The sequence below is a fragment of the Chlorocebus sabaeus genome, chromosome 24, assembly GCF_047675955.1.
Source record: "Chlorocebus sabaeus isolate Y175 chromosome 24, mChlSab1.0.hap1, whole genome shotgun sequence".
Classification (NCBI taxonomy): Eukaryota; Metazoa; Chordata; class Mammalia; order Primates; family Cercopithecidae; genus Chlorocebus; species Chlorocebus sabaeus.
In genome coordinates this window covers 49594082-49622054 of record NC_132927.1, presented here as the reverse complement: position 1 = coordinate 49622054, position 27973 = coordinate 49594082, and the positions used below count along the sequence as shown (strand labels likewise).

Genomic DNA, 27973 nt, shown 5'->3' with positions numbered 1-27973 from the left:
GGTGGGCCTTACCTGTAGGAGGAGCTGTGGAAGGGTGGCGCTGGTGATCCGGCATCTCCACCCAGTCCAGGGGCCCTGGGCTCAAGCTTCTGCCCCCATGGCCATTCTCCAAAGGCCTGGGCGTGGGGGGCCTCCCCTTGCCCAGGCTGTTGGTCTTGCCGCCAGAGACCACCAGAAGGCCAGGACTTTCTCTGCACCACAGCCCCTGTCCTGTGCTGGCTGGGTTCCTGCTCGCCTGCAGGACTGCCGCTGCCACCAACCGTGTGGGTGCTCCTTCCAGAAGCCCCAGGCTGGGGACGACTGGGCCCGTGGGGAGATCCCTGGCAGCTGCTCATGCACTCTTGCTCCGAGGCAAAATTATTGGCATTGCCATGGCAGCCGCCATACCAGAAGCGGTTACATTGGCCCACAGAAGCAACGAAGTACCAGCGGGCAGCCCAGTCTGCACAAGAGCCATGGGCACTGGGCAGCAGGCACCGCACGGGGTAGGCTGCGGGGCACAGGTGTGATGTATGTCACTGAGGTGTCCAGTACTAAGGCTGCACCCTCCATCCCCTCAGCCTCCGACTCAGGAAGCAGGCCTTTCCCCATTTATAAAGCTTGTCTACACCCCTGGCTGGGGGCCTGACCTGACCCTGGGATGCAGGACACTTCCACCGGAGTCTGTCCACTGTGCAGACCTGCCCCAGGCTGGTGCCACAGCAGCCTTCACCCACAGAGCTAGAGCCTCTGGGAGGTCAGGGCCAGGGCCCTCTGGGCCAGCTCCCTCGGACCCTTGGCCTTTCCTGCCACCAGACCACCTGGAGTCACATGCAAAGTGAGCCCAGAAGGTGAACCTGCCTGCTTAGCTTGTGATAGGGACACAGGCCTGAGCCACCCAGGGCGTGTGAAGATGCCCAGGAAGGGCCTGCCCTTGTCCCCAGGATGCTGCACTGACTGGCCACTGAGCCCACCTCCGGCACCCAGCCTGCCATTCCAGCAGCCCTCGCCAGCATGGCCTGACCCACCTCTCCACATTTAGACATGACCACAGGTGCCTCCTGCGAGCCCTGACCACAGCCCTAGCCTGGCCTTTGAGGTCCTCGAAATGGTTCCCAGCAGCTCTACTCATTCATGCAGGGCTGCAACCTCAAAGACCTCCCTGCCCCCTACCCTCCCTCCAGCACTCAGCTCCTGCTACTCCACGCACATTCCAGGCAGGGTCAGGGCACTCCTGCCCATCCCGGCACTAACTGCCCTGCACCGGCTCTGCCTCGAAGGGACTGACTCCCAAGCATGAGACTGGCATCCCAGCCCCTTGGGATTCCCACCTCCCACCCTCCCCAGTTCCCAGAAGCAGCCAGAAGGCCACAGGCTCAAACTGCTAGATGCAAGAACACTCTGGCACTGCTCTCTGGCCTGGTACCTAGCAGGTGCTCAATCAACATTTGTGGAAGGAATGAATAACTGAGCCAGCAGGAAGGTCTTGGTTCTGGGTGGGGGCTGGAGGCATGGTGGGAGCAGAGTCTACCCATCAAGAAGGAGGAGAGGGGGCGTCCACTCACCATGGCTGGGCTGGCCCACACAGCCTTCCCCAAGAGGACCGGCTGCAGCGGCCACGTTGTCATAGCAGCAGCCAAACTGGGAGCCCTGGCACTCACTGGGCTCATTCTGCTGGGCCTGGGGCTGGTGGGTGTTGTGGACCTGGGGAGGAAACCCATGATTGGGAAGTGGGCAATGGATCTGGCCATTGTTGGGAACTCTGGGCTGCCATGGGGAGGATGGCAGGAAGGAGAGGCCAGAACCCCAGTCCAGGGGAGACCAGAGGCCAGGAGAATGTTGGATGAAACCGTTGATCCGCCCCAGGCCCATCTTTGAAGCCTGGTGCCCTCCAGAGGATGACCCAAGCCAGCAGGTTTGCAGGAACCCCCTTTCTCTGAGGCCAAAGCAGCAAAGATCCTGGGTCACAGTGACACTGAGCAGGCTCAAGGGCTGGCCTCCTCCCCTCCCACAGGCCTCCTCCCCTCCCACAGGCCAGACACTTACTGTAGAAGCCACTGCCCTTGACCTGGGCCTGCTCCTGGCGCTGTCACTGCCGTACAACTTTGTGCAGCCAGTGTGATGGGGCCCCTCAGCGACAGATACCCCGTCAGGGCAGCACCCGTACCTAGGCAGACATCACACAGCCCCTCACTGCCCAGCCTGTCCCCATGCTCCCTGCATCCCAGGACCCAGGCTCTGAGGCTCCCCATGGTGGGGGCTGACAGGGTGGGGACCCGGGTGGGAGAGGGTGTGTCCCCATGTGCAGGGCAGGCCATTTTGTGTGCCACAATCTCTGCCTACATCCACCGGCTCTTAGCAGCGACCAGGGAGGGCAGTCGTAACACAATAAGCGGTGGCTGTGCCCCTCATCACTGGCAGAGCGTCAGTTGCACAGCCCACAAAACCAAGAAGGGGGATGTTCATCCAAGTCTGACCAAATGTCAGTTCTCAGCGGGGGTTACAAAACAGAAGCAGACGGGAGACAGGGCAGAAGAGGGGGTTCAAAGGAACCCACCATTTACTCCACACCCACCCACCAGGTGCCAGGAGGCAAGGTGAAAGGAGGGAGGGTGCCCGGCGCCCTCTCTGTGCCAGGCATACTGTGATGCACTTCACCCTCACGGGGGCTCCATCATGACTGTCATCATTCCCAGTTCTCAGAAGATGAACCGAAATCACAGAGGTTAAGTCATGTGGCCCAAGTCACCCAATACACAGCCGGCGAGTGTCTGAGCTGGGAACTGTCCCCAGGCCACTGGCCACAAAGTCTGGGTCCAGAAGCACCCAGTCTCTGAGACAGCACATTGGGGATGCGTTCAGGGCAGGCCATGGAACGAGGAGAGGCAGAGGGAGGACACTTGCAGGAGTGGGATGACTCGGACCCAATCCATAAGGCAGGCGTGGCGGGGGCTGTTACGAAGACTGTGAGGAGCTGGTCGGCCCTCATCCAGCCTTTACCATGGGTTCCCTGAGCCTGGTTAGATCTGAGACTAGAATCTCACCTGGAGCCTTCTCGGAGTCTCCGTCTATGTTTCCACAGGCTGACACTGCAGCAAGGTGGGGGTTTGTGTCCCCACTCGGCACAGCAGGAAGCTCAGCCACAGGAAGCCAAGTCCCCAAGATCCCATGCTCAGGGCAGCGCAGGGAGGAAAGCGTGGGCATCCTGTTCCTGAGCTGTGCACGCCCACCCCAGCCCTCTTCTGACCAGAGATGTTGGCTCACCCACGGGGCCTCACCTTCCCTCTTTGATGGGGCAGGAGGAAGACCTGTCTCCAGCACCCACCTGCTCTGCTGACAGGGGACCCCAGGGCAGCCTTGCCACTGTGGCCCGAGAGACGCCGTGTGGCCATCGGGGCAGCACCCATGAGGACTGTGTCTGCAGTCATGGGGCCCTGAGCCCGACTGTAGGGGTTGCTGGTGTAGGGGCTGCTGCAGAGAGGCAGCGGGGCCCAGGGCTGACAGGTCGGTGCCTCGTTCTCCCCTGTGGTCACCCCCGGCTGAGGGGTGTTCGTGGGCTGCCCACCACTGGCCTCTGGAGTCTACAAAGAGGAGGAAGCAAAAGACACACAGTGCCTCCACCTGGCTCCTCCCCTCCAGCCCTGACCATGCTGGACCCACCTTCCTCCGTCCCCTGGACCATTCTCCCCTTCACCATGGCTGCACCCAACTGTGGCCTCCACACCCCCACGGACCATCCACTCAGACACAAATACTACAGGGCTGTGAGTGGGGGATGGGACTGAGCTCTCACCTGAGGCAGAGGACTCCTGAGGGCCCAATGGCATTCGGGGGTTGCTGGCAGGGGTGTGCACATCCTGCATGCTGGGGACCTCTGCAGGGAGCCAGGAGGTCCATGCGGGATGGAAAGGGAGGAAGAGAGGATGGACCTCAGCTGTGGCCAACCCTGCCCAGCACTGGCTTCTACCCCACTGCCCAGGCAGGGCCCAGGAACCTGAGACAGCCCAAGGGAGGAGCACCACCCAGGATTTCAAAAACCGCCCAGCCACTCTTCCAAAGTCTCCAGTCACACAGAAAATGCTCATCTTTTTTGAGACAGGGTCTCTGTCACCCAGGCCGAGATGCAGTAGTGTGATCACAGCTCACTAAAGGCTCAACCTCCTGGGTTCAAGTGATCCTCCCACCTCAGCCCCTGAGTAGCTGGGACTACTATCTTTTTTTTTTTTTTTTTTTTTGTAGCGATAGGGTCTTCCTATATTGCCCAGGCTTGTCTCAAACTCCTGGGCTCAAGTGATCCTCCTAACTCAGCCTCCCAAAATGCTGGGATTATAGGTGTGAGCCACTGCACCTGGCCAAAAATGCTAATCTTACATGTTCAGCAAAAAGTACCAGATATAAAAATGTGCATGTGTTATGATCCCAGCCACATAAAACAAAAAACGGAACATACTTTAAAAGAAAAATTGGATTGATGAAAGGCAAACCATCCAATTTTAAAAAGTGGGTAAAGAACTTATGCATTTCTCCAAAGATGATGTGCAAATGGCCAACACACACATAAAAAGATGCTCAACATCATTAGTCATCAGGGAAATGCAAATCAAAACCACAATGAGGTCCTGCTTCCCACCCACTAGGATGTCTAACATCAGAGATTGAAATAACGCACTAAATGCCACCAACCTGTACACTTTAAAAGGGTTAACTGAATGTTATGTAAATTTCACCTCCATAAAAAAATTCCATATTTTTAAAAATTGGATGAATAGACAAAGGGATAGGAAGAGACTAGATAACGAGCCAAGCATGGGCTCACACCTGTAATCCCAGTGCTTTGGGAGGCCGAGGTGGGCAGATCACTTGAGGTCAGGAGTTCGAGACCAGCCTGGCCAACATGGTGAAACCCCGTCTCTACTGAAAATACAAAAATTAGCGGGGTTCAGTAGCACGCACCTATAATCCCAGCTACTCAGGAGGCTGAGGCAGGAGAATCACTTGAGCCTGGGAGGCGGATGTTGCAGTGAGCCGAGATCACGCCACTATGCTCCAGCCTGGGCAACAGAGTGAGACTAAGTCTCAAAAAGAAAAAAAAAAAAAAAAGACAACAATGACAAAAGAGACTAGATAATGAAAACACAAGGCCGGGTGCGCTGGCTCACACCTGTAATCTCAGCACTTTGGGAGGCCAAGGCGGGTGGACCATGAGGTCAGGAGATCGAGACCATTCTGGCTAACATGGTGGAACCCCGTCTCTACTAAAAATACAAAAAATTAGCCGGGCGTGGTTGTGGGCACCTGTAGTCCCAGCTACTCGGGAGGCTGAGGCAGGAGGATGGGGTGAATCCAGGAGGTGGGGTTTGCAGTGAGCCAAGATCGCGCCACTGCACTCCAGCCTGGGCGACAGAGCGAGACTCTGTCTCAAAAAAAAAAAAACACAAATATAGCAAAATATTAGTTGTGGAATTGACACAGTGTGTGCGTGGCTGCTGACTATGCATTCTTTCAACTCTTTGGCATGTTTAAAGTTTTTATCATGGTGTCCAACTTGTAAATTTACAAAACATCATTGTGCCATTAGAATGGGTGGGTTTTATGGTATATGGATTTATTTAAACAACATCCCTAAAATTTTCAAAAAGATTTTTCATGAAAAAATACTGTCGGAAAATGCAAATGGATAAGTAGATAAAATTAGGACAACACGAATGTTTTTTTAATGCTACATAAGAGAAAACCTGTAGGACATCCCCCAAAACCATGCTCATCGTGAAAGCTGCTATGAGTACTTGGGAGGCAGGGTGCCCTTCCCTTCTATTTGTGTGCTTCAAATTTTCCAAAATAAGCAGATCACTATATAATGGAAGAAAGGTATAAAGAATAAAATAACTGGGTCAGGCACAGTGGCTCACACCTGTAATCCCAGCACTTTGAGAGGCTAATGTGAGAGGATCGCCTGAGCCCAGGAGATCAAGACTGGCCTGGACAACATAACAAGAGCCCATCTCAACAAAACAATCAAAAAATTAGCTAGGCGTGGTGGCCTGCACCTGTGGTCTCAGCTTCACAGGAGGCTGATGTGGGAGGATCCCTTGAGCCCAGAAGGTAGAGGCTGCAGTGAGCTATAATTGTACCATTGCACTGCAGCCTGGGCAACAGAGACCCTGTCTCCAAATATAATAAAGTGAATATTCCATTCCCACATGGACTACATCTTGCCAAAATCCCTACAAATATTTATCTATCTATCTTTTTATTTCTGAGATAGAATCTCGCTCTGTCTCCCAGGCTGGAGTACGGGGGCACGACCTCTGCTCACTGCAACTTCCATCTCCCAGGTTCAAGTGATTATTGAGCCTCAGCCTCCTGAGTAGCTGGGACTACAGGTGCCTGCCACCACGCCCGGCTAATTTTTGTATTTTTAGTAGAGATGGGGTTTCGCCATGTTGATCAGTTTGGTCCTGAACTCCTGGGCTCAAGTGATCCACCTGCCTTGGACTCCCAAAGTGCTGGGATTACAGGTGTGAGCAGTTGCACCCAGCCCCCAGGAATATTTAAAACAATGATAATTTGGGCTTGGAAGACTCCAATAGACATGTGGTGAAATCTATTTTTTTTTTTTTTTTTTTTTTTTGAGATGGAGTCTCACTCTTGTTCCCCAGGCTGGAGTCCAGTTGTGTGATCTCAGCTCACTGCAACCTCCGCCTCCCAAGTTCAAGCAATTCTCCTGCCTCAGTTTCCTGAGTAGCGGGAATTACAGGCGCCCGCCACCACACCCAGCTAATTTTTTGTATTTTTAGTAGAGATGATGCTTCACAATGTTGGCGAGGCAGGTCTGGAACTCCTGGTTTCAAGTGATCCTCCCACCTCAGCCTCCCAGAGTGCTGGGATTACAGGCTGGGATTAAACTTCCCTGGCCTTTTTCTTCCTTTCTATGTGAGTCTGCTAGTCACTGCGACAGGCTTAAGATCACCTCTTTTAGAAGCCAGCAAGGCCCTGGGGAACAGACTGGCTCCATGGAGATCTGAATCCCTGGGAGTCCAAGGTTCTCTTGCTGGTGAACCCCAAGGGCCAGGCCCCGGCTGAGGCACCAGGGGCCCTCAGGATGGTCAGTGAGGCTGAGCTCCCCCGCAAGGCCTCACCACCACTCCTTCCCACCCTCTGCTTAGCTAGCAAGCACTCCGTGTGGCCAGCCATTGTGCCGCATGAGCCACCACGGTCTGGAAAGTCCCTCTTTTTAACCACTGTACAGATGGGCAAACTGAGAACCAGAGAGGTGGGGCACTGGTCCGAGGCCACATAACTGGTCAGCAATGGAGTGGATTGAAACTCAAGCCTGCTGGTGACGCTGAGGCCACTGGTTCTTAGCCACACCTGTCACATGTCTCATAGAAATTCTGCCTTCCTTCACCTCAAGGTCCCTACGGCTCATAGAGTCCCCGTCACGAGTGAGTCAAGGCCAAACATGCCTCCCTGCAGTATTGGAAGGCCACCCCTCCACCCCCATCCCAGCTCAGCCACCACCCACATCCTTTTTCCATGTGGCATCCTCATGCCAAGCAAACGCCGGCCTCAGTGCCCTTTCTCCAGCAGGCCCTCCTGCCTGGGAGGCTCCCTTCACAGTGGGACGGGGATGAAGGGAAGAAGACAGAGGCAGAAGTGGCATGTGGAGACACTCCTTCCTGGACTGCTTCCCTTCCCTCCCTCAGCACACAGTCAGTCACTCAGTCATTCAACAAACATTCACTGAGTACCTAACCGTATCAGGTAAGTTCTATGGGGGTATAGAGAGGCATATGGAAGCTGGGGACCCAGTCCTCAAGAAGCTTATAGTGGATAGGTCTGACAAGCCATATACAACCACAGCAGCACAAGGAAACAAATCTAAGAGTCCCACAGAAATGACAGCATGCTATGGGGGCGGGAGGGGCAGGGGGCACGCCACTGCTGAGTGGAGGAACGCAGGGCTGCCTCGTGGGTTGCACACCAGGCGGGCCTTACAGATGGCAAAGGGTTCAGCAGGGGAGACGTGGGAGAAGTGGGGTCCAGAGGGATGACAGTGCAGGCAGAGGCCCCGAGGCAGCACATGCTTGCTGGGTTTATAGCCAGTGGGAGAGAGGTTGGGCCAGGCTCCTCCCTGCCCTCCTGTCCTTACCCTGGGGGAGATGACAGGGCTGCGTGTTACAAGGCTCCACATCCACAGGCTTGGAGTGCTGCAGGCTCCCGCAGTGGCTGGGCGGCCCAATGGCACAGATGACCTGTCGCCTCCGAGTGCCCGAGCTGCAGCTCTTGGAGCACTGAGGCCCACGGGTGGGAGAGAGAGACCCTGAGGGTGAGGCTAGGGGTGGGGACCCACATGGAGAGAGGCAGGGGAAGGTGCGCAGTGGCCCGTGTTAGGTCCAAGGACGGTGCTCGTGTGCAGCCACCTGCTGGAGGCCAGGCTCAGGCAGCAGATGTGGGGTGGAGAGCGCTCACCAGACCCCAGGCGCCAACATGCCAGGCCTGGTCCCTGAGGAGGGGGCAGTCCTCATGCACACAGGGCTGACTGAGAGGTGGCCGGTCTTCCAAGGAGCACGCTGCAGTATGGAGCAAAGAACCCCCATCACCCCGGCAAGTCACGCTCCGCCTCCGGACGCCAACACCACAGCTGACAGAGCACTGCAAGGACAAGGCTGTCAGCAGGAGCTCGGCCCTGCCCCGAGGAGCCACACCAGGTCGGACAGCTAGCAGCCCACCAGCCTGGCATGGAGGCAGATAGCACCCAACTACCCAGGCCCAGAGAGGCTGAGTCACTCCCCTGAGGTCACACAGCCTGAACCATGGCTACTGACAACAGACTGAGGTTGTCACCCATTTATATTTTCCACCCGTTTGCAACTTAAATATACGTAGGTGCTAGAAGCAATGACTGACACCTTGACACTGCCAACCCCTCCCTTGCCCCCAAACAACACACCCAGCTTCTTCCTGCCCTGGGATCCTGGAGAAAAAGGAAGAACCCTGGACCAGTCATCCAGGTACTTGCTTCTGGTCCCAGCCTTGGCCACAGCTTCCAAGATGACCTGACAGGTCACTTTACCTCCCAGGACCTCAGTTTCCACAGCAGAGGACAAGACCCCAGCCCTTCCCTGCTGCTGCCCAGGCCCAGCACCAGCCCCATCCGGGCCAGGGGCCTCACCTCTCCCCAGGGCTCCGGGCTCCAGGCTGCGCAGCGCTGCAGGTTGCAGGCCTGAATGGCAGGGGGCTTCCCAGGCAGCCCGGAACACTCAGCCTCCTCCACAGCCTCCTGGACGCCGGTCCCGTCAGACGAGATGCAGTACACAGAGCGGGACTGGGAGCCTCCTCCGCAGGAGGCCGAGCAGGGTGCCCATGGCCCTGCCTTCCAGCTGGCAGGAGGGGGAATCAGGTAAGGCTGGCCCAGGAGCATGGGCAGAAACCCAGCCCTGAGAGGCACAAGCCCTCACTCACACAGGTGGCCTGAGGATGCCCACCCCTGCCCATCCTCTGAACCTCCGGCCTGAACAAAGGCCACAACCCAGGCGCTCCTTAGCATCCCCACCACCGGGCCGGGCTCTCTGAGCGCTCCCCACAACTCGGAGCCCCGCGCCAACCCCTTGGCTTTCCGGTCCTCAACGCTATCCCCCTTTCTCCTTCCCACCAGGTCCCCGTCTCCCAGTCAGACTCCATTCCTCTCAGTCTGACCTTAGTCAGGCACAGCTCCTGGAGAGGGTGCGCTCACCCACGCGTGGAGCAGCTCTGCCGGGCCCCAGGTGCAAGGACCCGGAGGAGAGAGCAGCCCTGTGGCCCCATGCAAAGCCAAGCCTGCCACCATCCCAGGAGGCCCGCTGCCACCAAGGCCAAGCAGTGACGAGGTGGCACCAGCCCTGCGGGGAGCCTGTGACCTGCAGGTTACCTGTTCCCACACACTCGCTGGGCCCCAGCAAGGCGCCACGCTCCAGGCCGGTGCAGGTAAGAAGTCCTTTGTGCACGAACAAAGGCATGGCCGATGCCAGCAGACCCTTTGGCCCGACCCCTGGCCCACCCCTCGGCATCTGCCAAGCCAAACCCTCTGCTGGCTCAGACAGACAGGGACCTCTAGAACCTTCTCCAACCTTCCTGCCACCAAGCCTGGGTGTTCTGAGTACTTCGTGGTCACAAGAGGGCAGAGAGACCAGACCCGGGCTCAGGCCCATTCTCTGCCTCCCCCGGGGACAGCTGCCACCTCTCCCACACCCCAGTAACAGTGTGGGGGGCCCTGGACCCCCGCCTCTTTGTTCTACACCTAAAGCAGCTTGGAGGCCCTGTTCCCTTCCCACCCAAGTTCTTGGGCCCCATCATAGGTAGAGGGGCTGGCAAGGCCTCACCGCTTGGTCTCCGGGCAAGGGTGAAGGTTGCAGGAGCGCCGGTCGGCCGGCCGTGGCTGGCGCTGGCACATGTGGTCAGGGTAGGCCTCATGGTCGATGGTGCAGAACACCAGGCGGGACTGGTGACCTGAGCAGAGGCCCGGCCACGGCGGGCAAACACCAGTCAACATTCACTAAGCGTGTTCCCCGGGCCAGGCGCCATCCTGCAGTCACCCCATAGGTCATCCCCATTCAGCCTTAGATGACCCCCCAAAGGCAAGTGCCACCATCATCCCCAACTGGCAGATGAGGAAACTGAGGCTCAGAGAGTTTTCGCTGTGAGTGAGAGAGCCCTGCTCTGGCACCTGATCACTGACCCCAGGCCCAGTCTCCGTTCCTAAGGGAGTCTGTCTCCTATGAGATGCCGCTGCCTCTGGGAAGCCCCCTCTGGTTCTATTCACTTAGGCTGGGGTCCTTCATGGAGTCCCCCAGATCCCTGGGTTTTCCTCAAAGCCACCCCCATAACACAGAGATTTCTCGCCTGCTCATCCATCTCCCCAGGAGGGACTTGCTCACCCATGGCCATGGGACCCGGCACACGGGGCCCACACCCTCCCCTGATCCATCCACGCCCGCACCTCCGCCACACTCCACGCTGCAGTCACTCCATGAGCCGTGGCTCCAGCTGAAGCCAGGACCAGGGTGGCGCAGGGGCAGGTGGTACTCGTAGTGCACGCCGGGGTTGGGCTCCTGGCTGATGAGCTGCCATGGGAGAGTCTTTGTTGGGGTTTGCTGCTGGGGGGCACTCCCACACCCTCCACAGCCCCCTGCCAGGCTCAGACCCAGAGCCACTCAACCCCCCATGTACAGAGCTTGGCAGCCTCTTGGGGACCATGAGCCACCCACTCACCCTCTCTCCCCACACTCCTACTTACCTCAATGACCAGGGGCTCCGAGGTGGGGCCCCGGGCATGGAGCCACTCGGGGGCCAGGTCCCCCTCAGCACCCCGCTCATAATGCAGGATGGTGCTGGCTGCCGGCAGGGCCCGGGCCGCCTCGATGGTCCAGTGCCCATTGAGGTAGTATTCCCCGCGAACATTCTTCACGGCTGCGCAGAGGAGACCGCCTCAGTCAGCTGCAGGGGGCACAGCCACACCTCCCCCTGCAGCCCCAGACCTGCCAGGACCTAACCCCAGGCTCTCACCCAGAAAGTTCCTGCTGGCAGCAGCCTCCTCGATGAGGATGCTGGTGGCACCCGCGGGAACTATGAGGATCTGGTTGTAGCCTAGTGCGGGCAGAGACACAGGTGCTGAGGGTGCTGGGCTATCCCTCCCCCGGCACCACTCAAACAGCAGGAAGGAGCGGCCCCCAAGGACTCCAAGTGCCACACAGCACAGAATGGGGGCAGGGAGGGTACGCAGGAGCCAGACAGGGCCGAGCTGCTGGGAACGGCAACCCTGGCAGAAGAGGCTGCAGTACAAAAGCCAGGGTGGCGGGAAGGCTCAGGGCACCCGGAGCACACCGGGAGCGGGAAGAGATGGGGAGAGCATCCAAGCAGTGGCAGGATGTGGGACTGCACAAGTGGGCAAGGGTCCTAACCAAAGGCCACATGGGGCCTTTCAGACGTGACCTGATATGGTCAGAGCCTTCGGGTGCCATGAGGGCCACTTGGCCTGGAGCCTCGGCCAGAGCAGGGACAGGCAAGGAAGGGGCAGACAACAGCCCCTTATGGGAACCACCCCCACCTCGGCTGAGGTCATTAGCGTCAAAGGTGCCTGTGACAGGGTAGCAGGTCGTGCCATCACCCCCACACTGCAGACACTTGTCCTCCTGCTTGGATGAGTCCAGCTCGTGATCACAGCCGACAACCTGTGGGCAGAGACGCGGGAGGCATGGGAGAGGGCATCATGGCCACATCAGGCCTTGGGCCTTGTCGCACCCTAACCCCAGCACCCGCGCAGCCCAGGCAGAATAGGGTGGTCAGGAGTGATTCAGTCACAAGCCAGGGGACTGGCCTGTGACTGACAATCCATTTATCTGTCTGCTCAGCTCCCATCTCCCCTTCTGGTAATAACGCCCTGTTTTCCTTGAGGGGCCACCTCTCTCCCGCAGAGTTTGAATGGAGCTCCCCAAATGTGGGTCTGGGGAGGCTGGAGTGGTTCAGGGTAAGTCCCAACCCCTGGTGGCTGAAACTCCTGGGAATGAGGCCCCCTTTCTCTGGGAGAGGCCAGGCTGCCACAGCAGAAGTCTGGAGCAGCTGGCGGCCACCTCCACACCTCCCGGGAAGAACAGGCCCGATCCTGCTGCTGGACCCACGGAGAGGAAAGCCGAGTGGCACCTCATTCATGCACCTGCGGCTGTCCCTGTTGTTTGTTTTTCTGAAGTCGGTTTTAGCTGGATTTCTGACACCCAGAGGGTTTCTCTTATTGTAGGGCTAGCATTCTCCAAGAATGAAGGTGAGGGGCCACAGGGCATCTGTGATGCCTGCAAGGTACCGTAGGAGCTGGGCTTGGTGTTCTGGTAACTTGAGAAGACACCAAGCTCATGGCAGCTACGTGGGCCTGTGGGTGATGGACAGGGAAACACCCGCACTGAGCCCCCAGGCAGCCCGGAGGCAGGGAGGGGCTGGGGGACCACTCACCCGGCAGCTGCCATCCACACAGACATCCCTCTTGCCAGGCTCGCAGGGCGTCCCGTCGACCACAGCCTCCCTGTGCTTGTAGTAGAAGTTCTCCCCCTTGGGAATGCAGTTCAGTTCACACTTGTTTGGGGCTGGGGTGGGCAGGAAGGCAAGACTGAGATCCTGGGGTTGGATGACGCCCCTCCCCAGGGCCCAAGGCTTACCCTAGCGACAGGAAAGCATGGGTCAGAAAGCCCTGCAGCAGCCCCACCCGAGGAGAAGGGGCCGTCTCCATGAATCTGTCGCACCTCTAAGGATCAAGTCGAAGAAAAGTCCCAGGATAAAGAAAAAGCAAAGTACTTAAAGAAGTCTACCTCAGCATTGTTTACCACAGCTGACCAGGATAAGGAAAAAGCAAAGTACTTAAAGAAGTCCATCTCAGCATTATTTACCACAGCTGACCAGGATAAAGAAAAAGCAAGGCACTTAAAGAAGTCTACCTCAGCATTATTTACCACAGCTGAGGTGGTTACAACAGGCTATTTTGTTTTGTTTTGTTTTGTTTCGTTTTTTTGAGATGGAGTCTCACTCTTATTGCCCAGGCTGGAGTGCAGTGGCACGATCTCGGCTCACTGTAACCTCCGCCTTCCTAGTTCAAGCAATTCTCCTGCCTCATCCCCCCCCAGTAGCTGGGACTACAAGCACGCGCCACCACACCTGGCTAAGTTTCGTACTTTTAGTAGAGATGGGGTTTCACTATGTTGGGCAGGCTGGTTTTGAACTCCTGACCTCAGGTGATCTGCCTGCCCCAGCCTCCTAAAGTGCTGGGATTACAGGTATGGGCCACCATGCCCGGCCATAACAGGCTACTCTTTAAACAAATTATCAATGGAATATTACACCTGCTGACTATGCAGTTGCAAATGATGATTGTGAAAACTATACGGTGTGGGAAGATGCTTAAAACACAGAATGCAAAATGGTGATTAATATGCAATAATTACAAATATGTAAGTGTGTATGGAGAGAATAATGTGAAACGGGCTAAGATGAAATGCTAACAGTGATCTTGTGAAAGGGGCAGGATGAGGGTAACTTTTTCCTGGTTTTAATGTTTTTCAGATGGGATCTCACTCTGTCTCCCAGGCTGGAATGCAGAGACACGATCAAAGTTCACAGCAGCCTCCACCTTCCAGACTCAAGTGGTCCTCCAGCCTCAGTCTCTCGAATAGTTGGGGCTATAGGCACATGCCACCATACCCAGCTATTTTTTTTTTAATTTTTTTTGTAGAGACAGGGTCTCACTACGGTGCCCAGGCTGGTTTAAAACTCCTGGGCTCAAGTGATCCTCCTGCCTCAGCCTTCCAAAGAACCAGGATTACAGGCAGGAGCCACTGTACCTGGCCTGGTTTTAATTTTTTTCTTTTGGAGACAAGATCTCACTCTGTCATCCCGGCTGGAGTGCAGTGGTGTGATCTTGGCTTACTGCAGCCTCAACTTCCTGGCCACAAGTGATCCTCCCACCTCAGCTTCTTGAACAGCTGGGACTACGTGTGTGCCACCATGCCTAGCTAATCTTTGTATGCCTGGCTAATCTTCGTATTTTTGGTAGAGATGGGGTTTTACCACATTGCCCAGGCTTATCTCAAATTCCTGGACTCAAGTGATCCTCCTGCCTCAGCCTCCCAAAGTGCTGGGATTACAGGCATGAGCCACTGCATCCAACCTTAATTTTTATATTTATCTAAATATATACACATTTTAAAACAATCCAAAAGTACAAACAGGATCATAATCATCTCCACACCATGGAAGGTATCCCTCTACTATCTTTTTAGACTTTCCTCTGTGTTCCAATTTTTCTATCATGTGAATATACTCAAATTATTCTTGACATGTGTCCACTTCAGGATCCAGAGGGAATACTGAAAGCTAGAGTCCCACTGGGTCACACGCACAGCCACGATCCCCACCACACACACACACACACACACACACACACACAGGATATGAGACTCCCACTGAGCCACGCCCACAGCCACGATCCCCACACACACACACACACACACACACAGAGGATATGAGACTCCCACTGGGCCACGCCCACAGCCACGATCCCCATCTCTCTCTCACACACACACACACACACACACACACACACAGGATATAAGACTCCCACTGGGCCACAGCCACGATCCCCACAACACACACACGCACAGGATATGAGTGCTCATTGATCTGGAATCCAGAGTGCCACGGGGTCTCCAGAGGTCATGCGCAGCAAGCAGGGAAAACGAACACTCAGAAGACCTGTCTTGAGGAATCTTCTGATTCATCTAAAGTGCTTAATGACATACATGTTGGTGCTTACGTGGGTGTTTTTTCCCTGAACTGTATTTATCTAAAAAGTAATGACTTATACCCTCCTCAGACCATCTCCTCTGGCCCCCGGATCCTTGGTAAATGAAGTCTTGGTGTACCAAGTCCCTTCCAGCCCCTCCTGCAGGATGACCAGGGGACACCACTCCTACCGCTCCCGGGGCTCCCCACATCCGTCTCTGTGTGACAGGAGGAACGCTTCCCATAGCAGACTGAGCAAAAACAGGGCTCAAAATGGTATAGACACACCATAGCTCCGTTTGAAAATATACACACATAAGGGGAGAAAGGATGGAAAGACCTCAAAACAGCTGCCATTGTGTCGCCACGGGCGTGTGCTGGGGGGAGCGGGGGTGACTGGTGATTGATTCATTATGGGTTGATCGATGGGGTATTTGACAAATACTGGCTCTGGCAGCACATATACTAAAATTGGAATGATACAGGGATTAGCACAGCCCCTGACCCCTGAGGAGGTATGGTGTGCAAATTCATGAAGCATTCCATATTTTTTTAAAAAAATTATCTGGGAGGCTGAGGTGGAAGGATTGACTGAGCTTGGGAGTTCCAGGCTGCCCAGCTGACACTGCACTGCTGCACTCAAGCCTGGGCGAGAGCCTATCTTAAAAAAAAAAAAAGAAAAGAAAAGAAAAAAGAAAGGAAGAACAGGAGAGAAAGAGAGAATGAGAGAAAGAAAAAAAGAAAAGAACAAAAAGAAAAAAAATAAAGAAAAAGTAAGACCTCTTGTTCTCTCATGAGGGACCTCTGCAGACCCTCTCCTCCCCAAAGGTGGGTCCTGTGGTCTAGAAGATTCCCTGTACATTGCGAGCCACCGCGCCCAGTCAAAAAAAAATTGGCCGTGTACAGTGGCTCACGCCTGCAATCCCAGCACTCTGGGAGGTCGCTGCGGGCGGATCCCTTGAGCCCAGGAGTTCAAGACCAGCCTGGGCAACACAGCGAGACTGTCTCTAATACACGTGTGTGTGTGTGTATATATATATATTTGACGACGCCTCTATAATACGGCAATAGGAACTGTGGCATCGATGTATGTATACAAGAGGCCCCCGAGAGAGGGGTCCCGGCCGCGCTCACCGCCGTAGTAGGGCAGCCACCGGTACCGCCGCCCCTGGAACTCGGCTCCGTCGAACTCCGCGCACTGCTCGGCCCGGAAGTCCCGGGCGCCATCGGGGCAGCTCTGCGGGGCAGAGGGGAAGTCGGGGTCCAGGAGGCGGATTCGGGGTCCGCCCACCTCCCTCCCCGCCCTGTCCCCCTCCCCGCCCGCCCCAGCCCAGGGAGCCCAGGAATCTCCCTCGCCTGCCCCGTCCGAGCCGCCGGAGGTGGAGTCTGCCCCCCAGACCCCCGGACTCCTGTGCGCACCCCTCCATGGTGCTCTAGGCTGTGGAGGACAAGGCCAGTCCCCGCGGGCAGGGTGAGGAACGGGCTCCCACGCAGCCCTGCTGTGGATTGGCAGGAGGACCCCAGGCTGGGCCAACCGGGCAGCCCCCGGCCAGAGGCGGGCATCCCTGTGGGGACGTCGGCCGGGAGGGGTTGGGGTAGCTGGTGCCCTCGCCCGCGCCCCGTGGGCTTTACCTCAGTGCGACAAGAGCGGTGGCTCCGGGCGGGGCCCACGCAGCTGGCGCCTCCATCTCTCCTGCGGGACCAGAGCACCGGGAGGACCCGGACCGAGACCCAACGTCCCCGCCCCCGTGCTGGGGCTCCCTGCAGGCCCCAACTTCTGCGGGGCTCTCCAGTGGGAGCAGCAAGGTGAGAGGGTGCCCCCCGACCCCATGCCATAAATCCCCTGGCGGGGCGTGAGCGACCCGTGTTGGTACTCGGGAGAAGCGGGACTCAGAGCCCTATCCACCCTGTAGTTTGAATTTAAGGCGGGACCACTCCACTGCCTCTTACGGCAGATTCCCAGAGAAGACTCCAGGTGCCTGAGATGTAATACCCACCCGCCTGGCACAGCCATCCTGCGAGCTAAGCAGGACATCAGTATAAGGCTCTTAGGATCATTCCTGGTCTCTCATTCCTCCTCACACAGGGTTCTCAGGAACAACCCCTATACTGGGACAGAGGCACCTCACTACCCCTTCTGTACCCCACCTTCTCCACTGACTCTGCCAGAGTGCAGCGCACACAGCAAGCACTTAATAAATCGCTTGAAATGAGGAACATCTATACTTGGCAAAGAAGCCACAGGAATTGGGAATTGCCGGTTGAAGAGTGTTTACTGGTTCCACCAAAATTGACTGCACCTGCCATAGGTCTGGCAGCATCAGGAGCTGGAGACCAGGGGCAGCAGGCAGCACGTGTGCTCCAGCTCAGAGTGGAAGGCCCTGGGAAATGCTTTGATTTCCTGCGTTGAACTGATGCTGCTTCCAGAATGAATCTGCTGCTTGGTGGGTTCTGCTGATGTGGCCAGTGCTAGCCTAGGCTGCGACCACCTAGCTACCACCCAGAAGCCAGCATCCCCTGCTCCTGCTTTAACAAGCTGGCCCATTTTCGTCTCTCCTACCTCTGGGAGTAACAGGGGCGCTCCCGGAAACTGACGCCCCCTCCACAGGTCCGGGTGCAGGGGCTCCACTGGCCCCAGGGTCCCCAGGTGTCACTCTGCCGCCTCACCTTGGGAGCCTGCAGAAGACAGGACCATGTATCAGCAGTACCCACTCAGAGCCTGAGCCCAGAGGCCCCTCCAAAGGATGCTCTGCCTAAAAACACTCCCTCACCCATCAAGGAGCTTGGGATTCTCCCTTCCAGGGCCCACCTTTAGGACTCAGCAACACTGCCGGGCACCCCAAAACATATTCCTTTTCAGAATTAGCCTGCTTTCCTCATAAGCAGCTGAGAGCCAGGCCTGGAGGGCAGGAGCAGGAGCAGCTGGGAAGGGTTTGGAGTTTCAGGGACCACTGAGGGGAGGGACCCTACAGCCAGGGGCAGTTTGTGGGTCCAGGCATTTGTGGGTTAACTATGATGTAGGGGAGGGGGCCCTAAAAGAAAATAAAGGGAAGCAGCATGGGATCCTGCTAATCTGGCAGAGACTCCCAGGAGTACCCCAATATTCATCCCCTCCTTGTCCCATTGTGAGAGAACCCTTGAAAACTTGACTCAGCTGGGTACCTGGCTGCCCAAAATTTAAAAAAAAAAAAAAAAAAAAAAATACACTTCCTAGACTTCCTGCAGCTAACTGTGGCTACATCACTTAGTTCTCATCAGTAAGATGTAAATACAAGTGTTGGGCAGCTGCCGCTAATAATCTCCTTAAGAGAGAGGCTGCATGAGCCTTTGTCCTTTTCTCCTTCCTCCTGTACTCTTTCAGGCTGTGTGGAAAGCAGATGTGATGGCTGGAGTTGGAGCAGCCTTTTAGACTGTGAGGTAACTTGGCAATAGAGGCTTCAAATAGTGAAGCAAAGATAGAAAGACTCTAGAGACTGGAGGATTTTGTGCAACAGAATAGCCCCAGACTTCTGACCCCTGGGTGTTTATATGAGAGAGGAATCATGTCTGTCTTATTGAAGAACTGCTATTTGGGACTCTACACAGGATTATAATCCTAGTAGATACATTTTCCCACCAGAAAGACTGGACCCCTTGTAGCTGGCATCAGGAATCCACATGCCACACACACATTATCTCATTTCATCCTCACAACAACCCAACAGACCCCATTGCATGAATAAGAAAAGTGAGGCAGAGAGAGGAAGCCACAGAGGAAGAAGTGGGCACAGGAGCCGGCCAGTCTCACTACAGGCCTCTGCTCCCCTGCCGGGGCTGTGCCCCCACCCACTTGGGGAATCAAATGAGACACTAGATGATTCCCTGCAGGGTTGGACAGGGATTAGATGTAACTTCACAATTTTGCCAGGAGGCATACGGTGTACATGCAAACATTTGCTGGAAGGGGACTTTCTTTTAGGGTATCACCAGATAAGGCTGTCAAGGAAATCAGAGAAAGAGCTCAGTGGTCACATAGAAAAGCGACTGGGCGCAGTGGCTCACTCCTATAATCCCAGCACTTTGGTCTCAAAAAAAGAAAAGAAAAGCAGGCTCTTCCTTTCATGGTGATCCCTAAGCAGCTTCGCTGGATCTCAGGTGAGGAAGGAGGTTTACTCATCTCTGGTGCCAAACATCTAGTTATCCTTGTCTTATAACAAAACCCAGAACCCTGAGGCAGAACCAGCCATGCACAGACCACGCTAAGCTTGCCGAACCACACACACCAGCAAGAAGGAAGGGCTGGCCGGATGAAAGGTCTTAGCTTTCACTTTGTAAAATCATCTACTCCTTCAAGTCTAACTTGAACACAAATCTCTAAGCTTTCGAAACCGGTGAGCCAAAACATCAAAGTGTTCTCTCAATGAAAGTTCAACTGAAATTTACTTGGATCAAGTTTCTGTTTCACAAGGAAGATGCTGAGTGTTGAGCGTGAAGGGTGACTTTCCAGAGACAGCCTGCGGCCCCAGCTGGGATTCTGGCACCCGCCCCCCCACACAGCCTCAGCCCACATTTTAAGTATTCAGGAGACATCTTCAGGGGTGGCTGCTTTCTTAGCTGCTGGCCTGGGCCTGGTTGTCAATTACCCTCTGACCAAGGCCTGTTTGGATGTCTGTCTTGGCTCCTTGGCACAGCAGCCAGCAAAATCCACCCTTCCCCGGAGCTGAGCTGGACATACTGGTGTGGCCAAGGCAACGAGGGGTACCCCTGCCATGGAGCCACCACCTGGCCATGAGGATAAGGCAGGGGCAGGACTGGTCTGAACAAGGGCCCCCTAAGAGACGTGCTGTTTCCAGAATGCCCTCTTGCCTCCTGTGCCCAGCCCCTGTGAGGCAGGTGTCCACTAGCCAAGTCCATCCGCCCCATTCTAGAACCATGCTCTGTCCACGCACTCCACACCGTCTCTCCAAGGAAGGAAAGCACCTTCAGCCACAGGCAGCATGAGCACACTGTGGCTCTGTAATTACCCAAACCATGAACTGCCCGATGTGGTGTGAAGCCGGAATGAGCTGATCCAGCCAGCCTCACCTGGGGCCTGCCCTCACCTGTCTCATGCTGCTCTAGGCGCCCCGCCCATGCCTCCTTCAACTCCCACCTGGAGCCACTCAGGGGTCCCCTTTCCTGCTGCACTGTTTCCAGGGGAATCAAGTGCCCAATGTGCGTGTGTGTGTGAGAGACAGAATGCATGCACACCCGCGTGCAGGTGGGAGCAGAGGCTGAGGCCCAGGAACACCCAGGGCACCGCCTTTATTCATCTGCTCATTCTGTTCAAGCTGACCGTTGGCAGCATAGGTGATCCAGAGAAGGTGCTCGGACTGGGTGGCTCCTGCCCCAGCCACGGAGGGAGGCAGTGGAGCTGTGAGCGGGGCCACACCCCTGCAGAGTCACAGACAGCAGGGAGAGAAGAATTATCTGCCCAGGCTGCACCCAGCCCCATCTGAGGCTCACACTAGGAGGAGGTGGCAGCTGGATGAGGCTACTCAGCGCAGCCTTAAGGGAGAAAAGGTTTAAGAGAACCAAGGGCACTTTGGAAACCTTGATTTGTTTCATCTGCATGAAAACCTCTGGGGTGGGCATTATTACCCCCAAATTAGAGCAGTCTAAGGCTTGATTATTTGCCTACGGTCATGCAGCTGTCAAGGTGGCTCTGGGATTTAATCCTGAGGCCTGGACACTGTCCTGGTGCCCCCTCCACCTGGGCTTTGGCCTTCATGCAGCTGGGCCACCAGCATGTGCTGAAGGACCTGAGAGTGGCATTTAGGAAGCAAAGTTCATGGGGTGGCAGAGGGGACCGCGGGTAGCTGGCAGGTGGTCCAGAGGACATGAAAAAGGCTGGCTCTGGCCCACCCTCCGCTCCAGCTGTGGCATATGTTGGGTTCACAGGGCTCTTGAAGTGCCCAATCCCAGCTATGGGATCCACTTCTAGTGGGAGAAGTGCCCACTGCCATCTATCCTGCCTGCCCCACACACCCCTGCAGAGGAGTCCTTCTTAGCCTCCACCCACAGATGCCAGACGTGGCATTTCCCCCTGACCTCCTCAAGGCAGAAAATAGTTTGGGTCCTTTCTCAGGGAGCCTTCCTTTCTCACCTCCTACCTGCCTCACACAGGGGTGGGCAGGGCTGTGGCTCACCCTGGGAGATTTCTCCTGGGGCAGGACAGGGCCCAGCTGCCTCTGCGGCTTCTATTCTGCCAGGCACCGAGCCAGGGCAGTACCCAGCTCTGCAGACCCTCTCCTCCCCAGAGATGGGGCCTGTGGTCTAGAAGATTACTTGTACATCCTCAAGACCCAGGGACCTTCTCCAGAGAGCCCTGGCCTTTGGGCCCCTGTTAATGAAACAGCAACTCTGACCACCAGCCAGCTTCCTGTGTCCACTGTCTTAATTCGCAGTCTAATACGGTAGTCACTAGCTGCATGTGACTGTTTAAATTAATTATGGCCAGGCGCAGTGGCACACGCCTGGAGTCCCAGCTACCTGGGAGGCTGAGGCAGAAGAATTGCTTGAACTCAGGAGGTGGAGGTTACAGTGAGTGGAAATCATGCCAGTACACTCCAGCCTAGGTGACAGAGTGAGACTCTGTCTCAAAAATAAATAAATATTTTAAAAATTTAAAAAAAAATTTAAGTTAATTAAAGTCAAGTAAAATTAAAACTCACTTCACTCACTTTCAAGTGTTCAATGGACCTAGGGGCTACCTATTGGACAGCAGAGAAACAGGACATTTCCGCCATCTCAGAAGGTTCCATAGGACAGCCCTGCCCTAGGTGCTACCCCAAGGGGAAAGCAAATGACTGGCACCCCAAACCTCTAGGCCCAAACACCCCAGCTTAGGGGAAACTGGCTCCAGGCAGAAGACAGGTGTCTAGTGGGATGGGCCACCCAGCCCTGCACCTTGACTGGTTCCAGCATTGCGCCCACCTGTCCTTCCACCTTGGAAAACCACCTGGGGGAGGGGGTTCTGCAGCACTGGCGGGGACTCCATGGAGTGCTCCCACCACCTTCTGAAGGAGGGAAGCCCTGAGAAGGTGCCATTCCTACAAACTGCGCCCTGCAGCCTGACGGGCCGTTCTGAGCACCCTGGCCAGCCGGCTTCAAGGGCCCAGCCCTTTCTGAGGGAGCTCAGCGGGGCGGGCTCGCCTCCTCCCAGCCCATCGTCGCTTTTCTGGAGACGCTGCCTGCGGGCCCGCGTGTCCCCGTCCCCGCCTCCCCTGCAGGGTCTTCCCGGGGGCCGGGCAGGGCTGCACTCACCGAGGACCCGGGCGCTGGAGCCAGCAGCAGCGGCACGAGCAGGAGCAGCCGCATCTCAGCCTGCAGGAGACGCTGCGGGTTAGAGCGGCCCGGGGCTCCAGCAGCTGTCCTGGGCGCGGGCGCGAGTGTGTGGGCGCGTCGCTCCCTGTGGCCCACAAGTGACCAGGAGACCCGCAACGGGACCGCCGGGCGCGCCTCGGTGCACCGCAGAGAACACAGCGTGCGGGCGCCCCGCCGGACAGCTCAACATGTGAGCGAGAAACGAACGGCCCATCCGCAACTGGCAGAAGTTCAAGAACAACTTGTTTCAGGGTTCCAGAGGGATAAAAAAAGACAGAGCAATTAAAAATACTTCTATGTGGTTGAAAAACAAGGAGTTCAGAATCCAAGTAATTAGACTCACTATTTTAATTCAGCAAGATTCCTTTTAAAAAAGCTAATACATCAGATGTTTAAAAACTCCTAATAATGGCTAAAAAAAATTCAAGTCTCTGAAGACACTTTGAAAACTCAAATGTTCTAAAAATGTTAATTGTATCCCATTTAAAACCCAGGCCAGCATTTCTCTGCACAGGGAAGATCCATAAGCAGCCTCCATAACCAGCGTGTGTATGCAGTGCAGCATGTGCGCCGTGCAGTGTGTGGTGCAGCGTGTGTACAGTACAGTGCAGTGTGTGGTGCAGCATGTGCGCCGTGCAGTGTGTGGTGCAGTGTGTGCCGTGCAGTGTGCCGTGCAGTGTGTGTGCCATGCAGTGTGTGGTGCATCATGTGTACAGTGCAGTGTGTGGTGCAGCGTGTGCACCGTGCAGTGTGTGGTGCATCATGTGTACAGTGCAGTGTGTGGTGCATCGTGTGTACAGTGCAGTGTGTGGTGCAGCGTGTGCGCCGTGCAGTGTGTGGTGCATCATGTGTACAGTGCAGTGTGTGGTGCATCGTGTGTACAGTGCAGTGTGTGGTGCAGCGTGTGCGCCGTGCAGTGTGTGGTGCAGCGTGTGCACCGTGCAGTGTGTGGTGCAGCGTGTGTACAGTGCAGTGTGTGGTGCAGCGTGTGCACCATGCAGTGTGTGGTGCATCGTGTGTACAGTGCAGTGTGTGGTGCAGTGTGTGCGCCGTGCAGTGTGTGGTGCAGCGTGTGTGCTGTGCAGTGTGTGGTGCATCGTGTGTACAGTGCAGTGTGTGGTGCATCGTGTGTACAGTGCAGTGTGTGGTGCAGCGTGTGTGCCGTGCAGTGTGTGGTGCAGCATGTGTACAGTGCAGTGTGTGGTGCAGCGTGTGCGCCGTGCAGTGTGTGGTGCATCGTGTGTACAGTGCAGTGTGTGGTGCAGCGTGTGCGCCGTGCAGTGTGTGGTGCATCGTGTGTACAGTGCAGTGTGTGGTGCAGCGTGTGCGCCGTGCAGTGTGTGGTGCATCGTGTGTACAGTGCAGTGTGTGGTGCAGCGTGTGTACAGTGCAGTGTGTGGTGCATCGTGTGTACAGTGCAGTGTGTGGTGCAGCGTGTGCGCCGTGCAGTGTGTGGTGCATCGTGTGTAAAGTGCAGTGTGTGGTGCAGCGTGTGCACCATGCAGTGTGTGGTGCAGCGTGTGCCGTGCAGTGTGTGCTGCATCGTGTGTACAGTGCAGTGTGTGGTGCAGCGTGTGTACAGTGCAGTGTGTGGTGCATCGTGTGTACAGTGCAGTGTGTGGTGCAGCGTGTGCGCCGTGCAGTGTGTGGTGCAGCGTGTGCGCCGTGCAGTGTGTGGTGCAGCGTGTGTACAGTGCAGTGTGTGGTGCAGCGTGTGCACCATGCAGTGTGTGGTGCATCGTGTGTACAGTGCAGTGTGTGGTGCAGTGTGTGCGCCGTGCAGTGTGTGGTGCAGCGTGTGTGCTGTGCAGTGTGTGGTGCATCGTGTGTACAGTGCAGTGTGGTGCAGCATGTGCGCCATGCAGTGTGTGGTGCATCGTGTGTACAGTGCAGTGTGTGGTGCATCGTGTGTACAGTGCAGTGTGTGGTGCAGCGTGTGTGCCGTGCAGTGTGTGGTGCAGCATGTGTACAGTGCAGTGTGTGGTGCAGCGTGTGTGCCGTGCAGTGTGTGGTGCAGCGTGTGTACAGTGCAGTGTGTGGTGCAGCGTGTGCGCCGTGCAGTGTGTGGTGCATCGTGTGTACAGTGCAGTGTGTGGTGCAGCGTGTGCGCCGTGCAGTGTGTGGTGCATCGTGTGTACAGTGCAGTGTGTGGTGCAGCGTGTGTACAGTGCAGTGTGTGGTGCATCGTGTGTACAGTGCAGTGTGTGGTGCAGCGTGTGCGCCGTGCAGTGTGTGGTGCATCGTGTGTAAAGTGCAGTGTGTGGTGCAGCGTGTGCACCATGCAGTGTGTGGTGCAGCGTGTGCCGTGCAGTGTGTGCGCCGTGCAGTGTGTGGTGCATCGTGTGTACAGTGCAGTGTGTGGTGCAGCGTGTGTACAGTGCAGTGTGTGGTGCATCGTGTGTACAGTGCAGTGTGTGGTGCAGCGTGTGCGCCATGCAGTGTGTGGTGCAGCGTGTGCGCCGTGCAGTGTGTGGTGCAGCATGTGTACAGTGCAGTGTGTGGTGCAGCGTGTGTGCCGTGCAGTGTGTGGTGCAGCGTGTGCGCCGTGCAGTGTGTGGTGCAGCGTGTGTGCAGTGCAGTGTGTGGTGCAGCGTGTGTACAGTGCAGTGTGTGGTGCAGCGTGTGCGCCGTGCAGTGTGTGGTGCATCATGTGTACAGTGCAGTGTGTGGTGCAGCGTGTGCGCCGTGCAGTGTGTGGTGCAGCGTGTGCGCCCTGAAGGTGCAGTGTAGTGTGCAGTACAGTGTAGTGTGTGCTCAGGGCAGTGTGCAGTGCAGTGTGTGTGGAGTTTCTGTGGTTGGATGTGTGTGTGCATGGAATGTGCATGTGCAGTGTGCAGGGCGGGTCTATGTGCAGTCTGGTGTGTACTAGTTGGTGCAGGTGTGCAGTCTGTATACACACTGTCCGGTGTGTATGTGTACATACATGTTGCTGTATCGCAGAATGGCATAAGCAATGTGCGCCATTCAGTGCAAAACATTAAAACAAGTACCAGTGTGTAGATTTGAACTTTAAAATCTGTAATTCTACCAATGTTCTAATTTAAGGTATAAAATGACTTCTGCTTACAAGGATAAAAGAGAGTATACAGAAGCCAAGTTCAGCAGAAATGTAACCTGGCACATTGAACAATGTGCACACTCGTTAATTTGGCACAGTGAGTCATCGAGTCATTATTCTTGTGGTCAAGTTCGAGATTCCTGGGGTTGGAGGGTGAGGGAGGGGAGTTGCTGCCGGGGCCCTGCCTCTGCTCTGTCGGGGGCAGTTCCCAGAGCAGGAGCCCCCTGCTAGGGCTAGGCTAGGCCTGCTAGGGCGGGCGAGGCTGAGGTAAAGACGGGGAAAGAAGAATTTTACTTGTAATTACTCAGAACACCACCGCCTCCACTGCAATTGCACTGAACTCCAAGCCTGTATCTGCCATTCCAAAGTCTGAAAAGTTCAGTTTTTTCGGTTCATTTGGTGGCAAACAACCCCTTCGACTCCAAGACCACTCCGGGGTCTGGTCACGGAGCTGCTCCGAGGGCCGTGGAACCTCGACCTCTCCTGCCGCCCGAGGGCAAGGGCCAGGTGGTCCCGGGCACGCAGGGTGGGCGCCCTCAACGTGATGTTCCTGGGGAATGCGTCTGCCTTGGGCTAGGGCCGCAGGCGGCGGCCGGCACACAAGGGCGCAGAGGGCGGGAAGGCGGGTGGCCGCCGACCGAACCTCCCCCTGCACGGTCCCCAGCCGACTCGGGGACCGCCGCAGTCCGCAGACGCCCGTCCCCGTGGTCCCCGCGCACGGCCCTCCTCTGCATCGGTCCCGCCCTGACCAGGCACCCGCGTCCCCACCCCAGGAACTTGCCGCGCACCCCCGAGGCGGCGAGGCGCGGTTCCCACGGGAGGCCCCGGATGGCCGCGCAGGTGCCGGCAGCCGCAGGGGCTCCCGGACGCTCCAGGCCCGCCGCCCAGTGGCACCTCCCGGGAGGGGCGCGCAGTCTCCAGGGCCTCGCCTTCACCACGCGCCCGGAGCGGCGTCCGCATGAAGGAAGGTCCCATTGGGTGGGAGGGTGGGCGCCGGGACCGCCCCGCACCAGCTCCCCGGCTCCCGGCATTGCCTTCCCTCCTGGCCGGAGGCGCGCGGTGCCGCGCGATGTCCCTGCGCCCACCTCGGGAGAGCGAGCCGAGGCGGGGTCTCCTCTGCGGACCCCCACTTTCTCCGACACTCCAGTCGCCGTGAGCCAGGCAAGCAAATTCCTACAGAAGCCCCAGGGTGCGCCGCCCCCGCGTCTGGTCGCCCGCGGGCTTCCAGTCCCTCCGCCTCCCTACCTGTCTTCGCGGGCGCCGGGAGGCTGCACCCAAGGCCGCTCCGTCGGTGCCCGCCCAGGCCCAAGCCTGCGAGGTCGGCCGGCCGGCAAGGAACGCCCGCAGGGGTGGGACTTTCTCTCTCCGCCGCTGCCTGGCCTCATCCTCCACCCCGCCCGGTCTCCCTTACCCACCTCCAATCCCCGTGGGAGGACAGAGCCCTTAGGAGAGGCCCTCGTGGTGACTGGTGTTGCCCGGGGCCTCCACCCGCTTGGGTCTGTGCCAAGGCTTGGCTCATCCTTCACTCTGGTCACCCTGTCTGTCCTGTCTTGGGTCAGCGCCAGTCACCTCTCCAATCCCATTTCCCCTTGCCCAACCCTTCTAGCTTTGCCCTATCCGCTCCTCTTCATGCCGACCCTACACACAACGCACCCCTGTGCCCAGCCACTTCCTTCTCCTCCACCCCTCGACCCTGTTCTTAAGCCACAACTGAGTTTCTCCACACACACTGCTGTTACCTATCTCCCAGCACCTTTTCTCACTCAGCATGCATTCTCCCAATCCCCTCTACCTCTCAAACCCCTATTCAGCCCTCAAAACCTTGGTCAAATGTCCCTTTCCTTCCTTTCTTCTTTCTTTCCCTCCCTCCCTCCCTTCCTTCCTCTTTTCTTTCTACTTTCCTCCCTCCCTTTCTTTCTCTTTCTACTTTCCTCCCACCCCTTTTTTTTTTTTTTTTTTGAGACGAAGTCTTGCTCTGTCGCCCAGGCTGGAGTGCAGTGGTGCTATCTGGGCTCACTGCAAGCTCCGCCTCCCGAGTTCACGCCATTCTCCCGCCTCAGCCTCCTGAGCAGCTGGGACTACAGTCGCCCGCCACCACGCCCAGCTAATATTTTTGTATTTTTAGTAAAGACAGGGTTTCACTATGTTGGCCAGACTGGTCTCCAACTCGTGACTTCAGGTGATCCGCCCACCTCAGCCTCCCAAAGTGCTGGGATTACAGACATCAGCCATCACGCCCAGCCTTCTTTTTTTAAATAGAAACAAGTCTCGCCATTTTGCCCAACCTGGTCT

At 56.6% G+C, this 27973-nt stretch overlaps 1 protein-coding gene and 1 long non-coding RNA gene across 3 annotated transcripts in view; one reads left to right on the top strand and one right to left on the bottom strand.

The window, feature by feature from the left end:
- PAPLN (papilin, proteoglycan like sulfated glycoprotein) overlaps positions 1–27532 on the bottom strand; it is a 39679-nt gene extending 12147 nt beyond the window's left edge. The window contains exons 1-19 of one of the 2 annotated variants that reach the window (XM_037984219.2): positions 26927–27532; positions 22564–22864; positions 17840–17955; positions 16912–16972; positions 16414–16516; positions 12961–13091; positions 12065–12188; positions 11524–11604; positions 11255–11427; positions 10958–11081; positions 10341–10467; positions 9155–9362; positions 8452–8634; positions 8132–8273; positions 3773–3853; positions 3305–3560; positions 2026–2146; positions 1545–1683; positions 13–490 (exon numbers count right to left, since the gene is read on the bottom strand). In XM_037984219.2, the coding sequence (XP_037840147.2) occupies positions 13–490; positions 1545–1683; positions 2026–2146; positions 3305–3560; positions 3773–3853; positions 8132–8273; positions 8452–8634; positions 9155–9362; positions 10341–10467; positions 10958–11081; positions 11255–11427; positions 11524–11604; positions 12065–12188; positions 12961–13091; positions 16414–16516; positions 16912–16972; positions 17840–17955; positions 22564–22617 (2702 nt within the window). In that variant the 5' untranslated portion in view covers positions 22618–22864; positions 26927–27532. The remainder of the gene's footprint in view (positions 1–12; positions 491–1544; positions 1684–2025; positions 2147–3304; positions 3561–3772; positions 3854–8131; positions 8274–8451; positions 8635–9154; positions 9363–10340; positions 10468–10957; positions 11082–11254; positions 11428–11523; positions 11605–12064; positions 12189–12960; positions 13092–16413; positions 16517–16911; positions 16973–17839; positions 17956–22563; positions 22865–26926) is intronic. The other variant, XM_037984217.2, reaches the window with a different exon arrangement.
- LOC140710103 (uncharacterized) lies at positions 16607–18592 on the top strand. Its single transcript, XR_012090998.1, has 2 exons — positions 16607–17085; positions 17366–18592. It is a non-coding gene; the product is annotated as an uncharacterized lncRNA (long non-coding RNA).
- Positions 27533–27973: the final 441 nt, after the last annotated feature.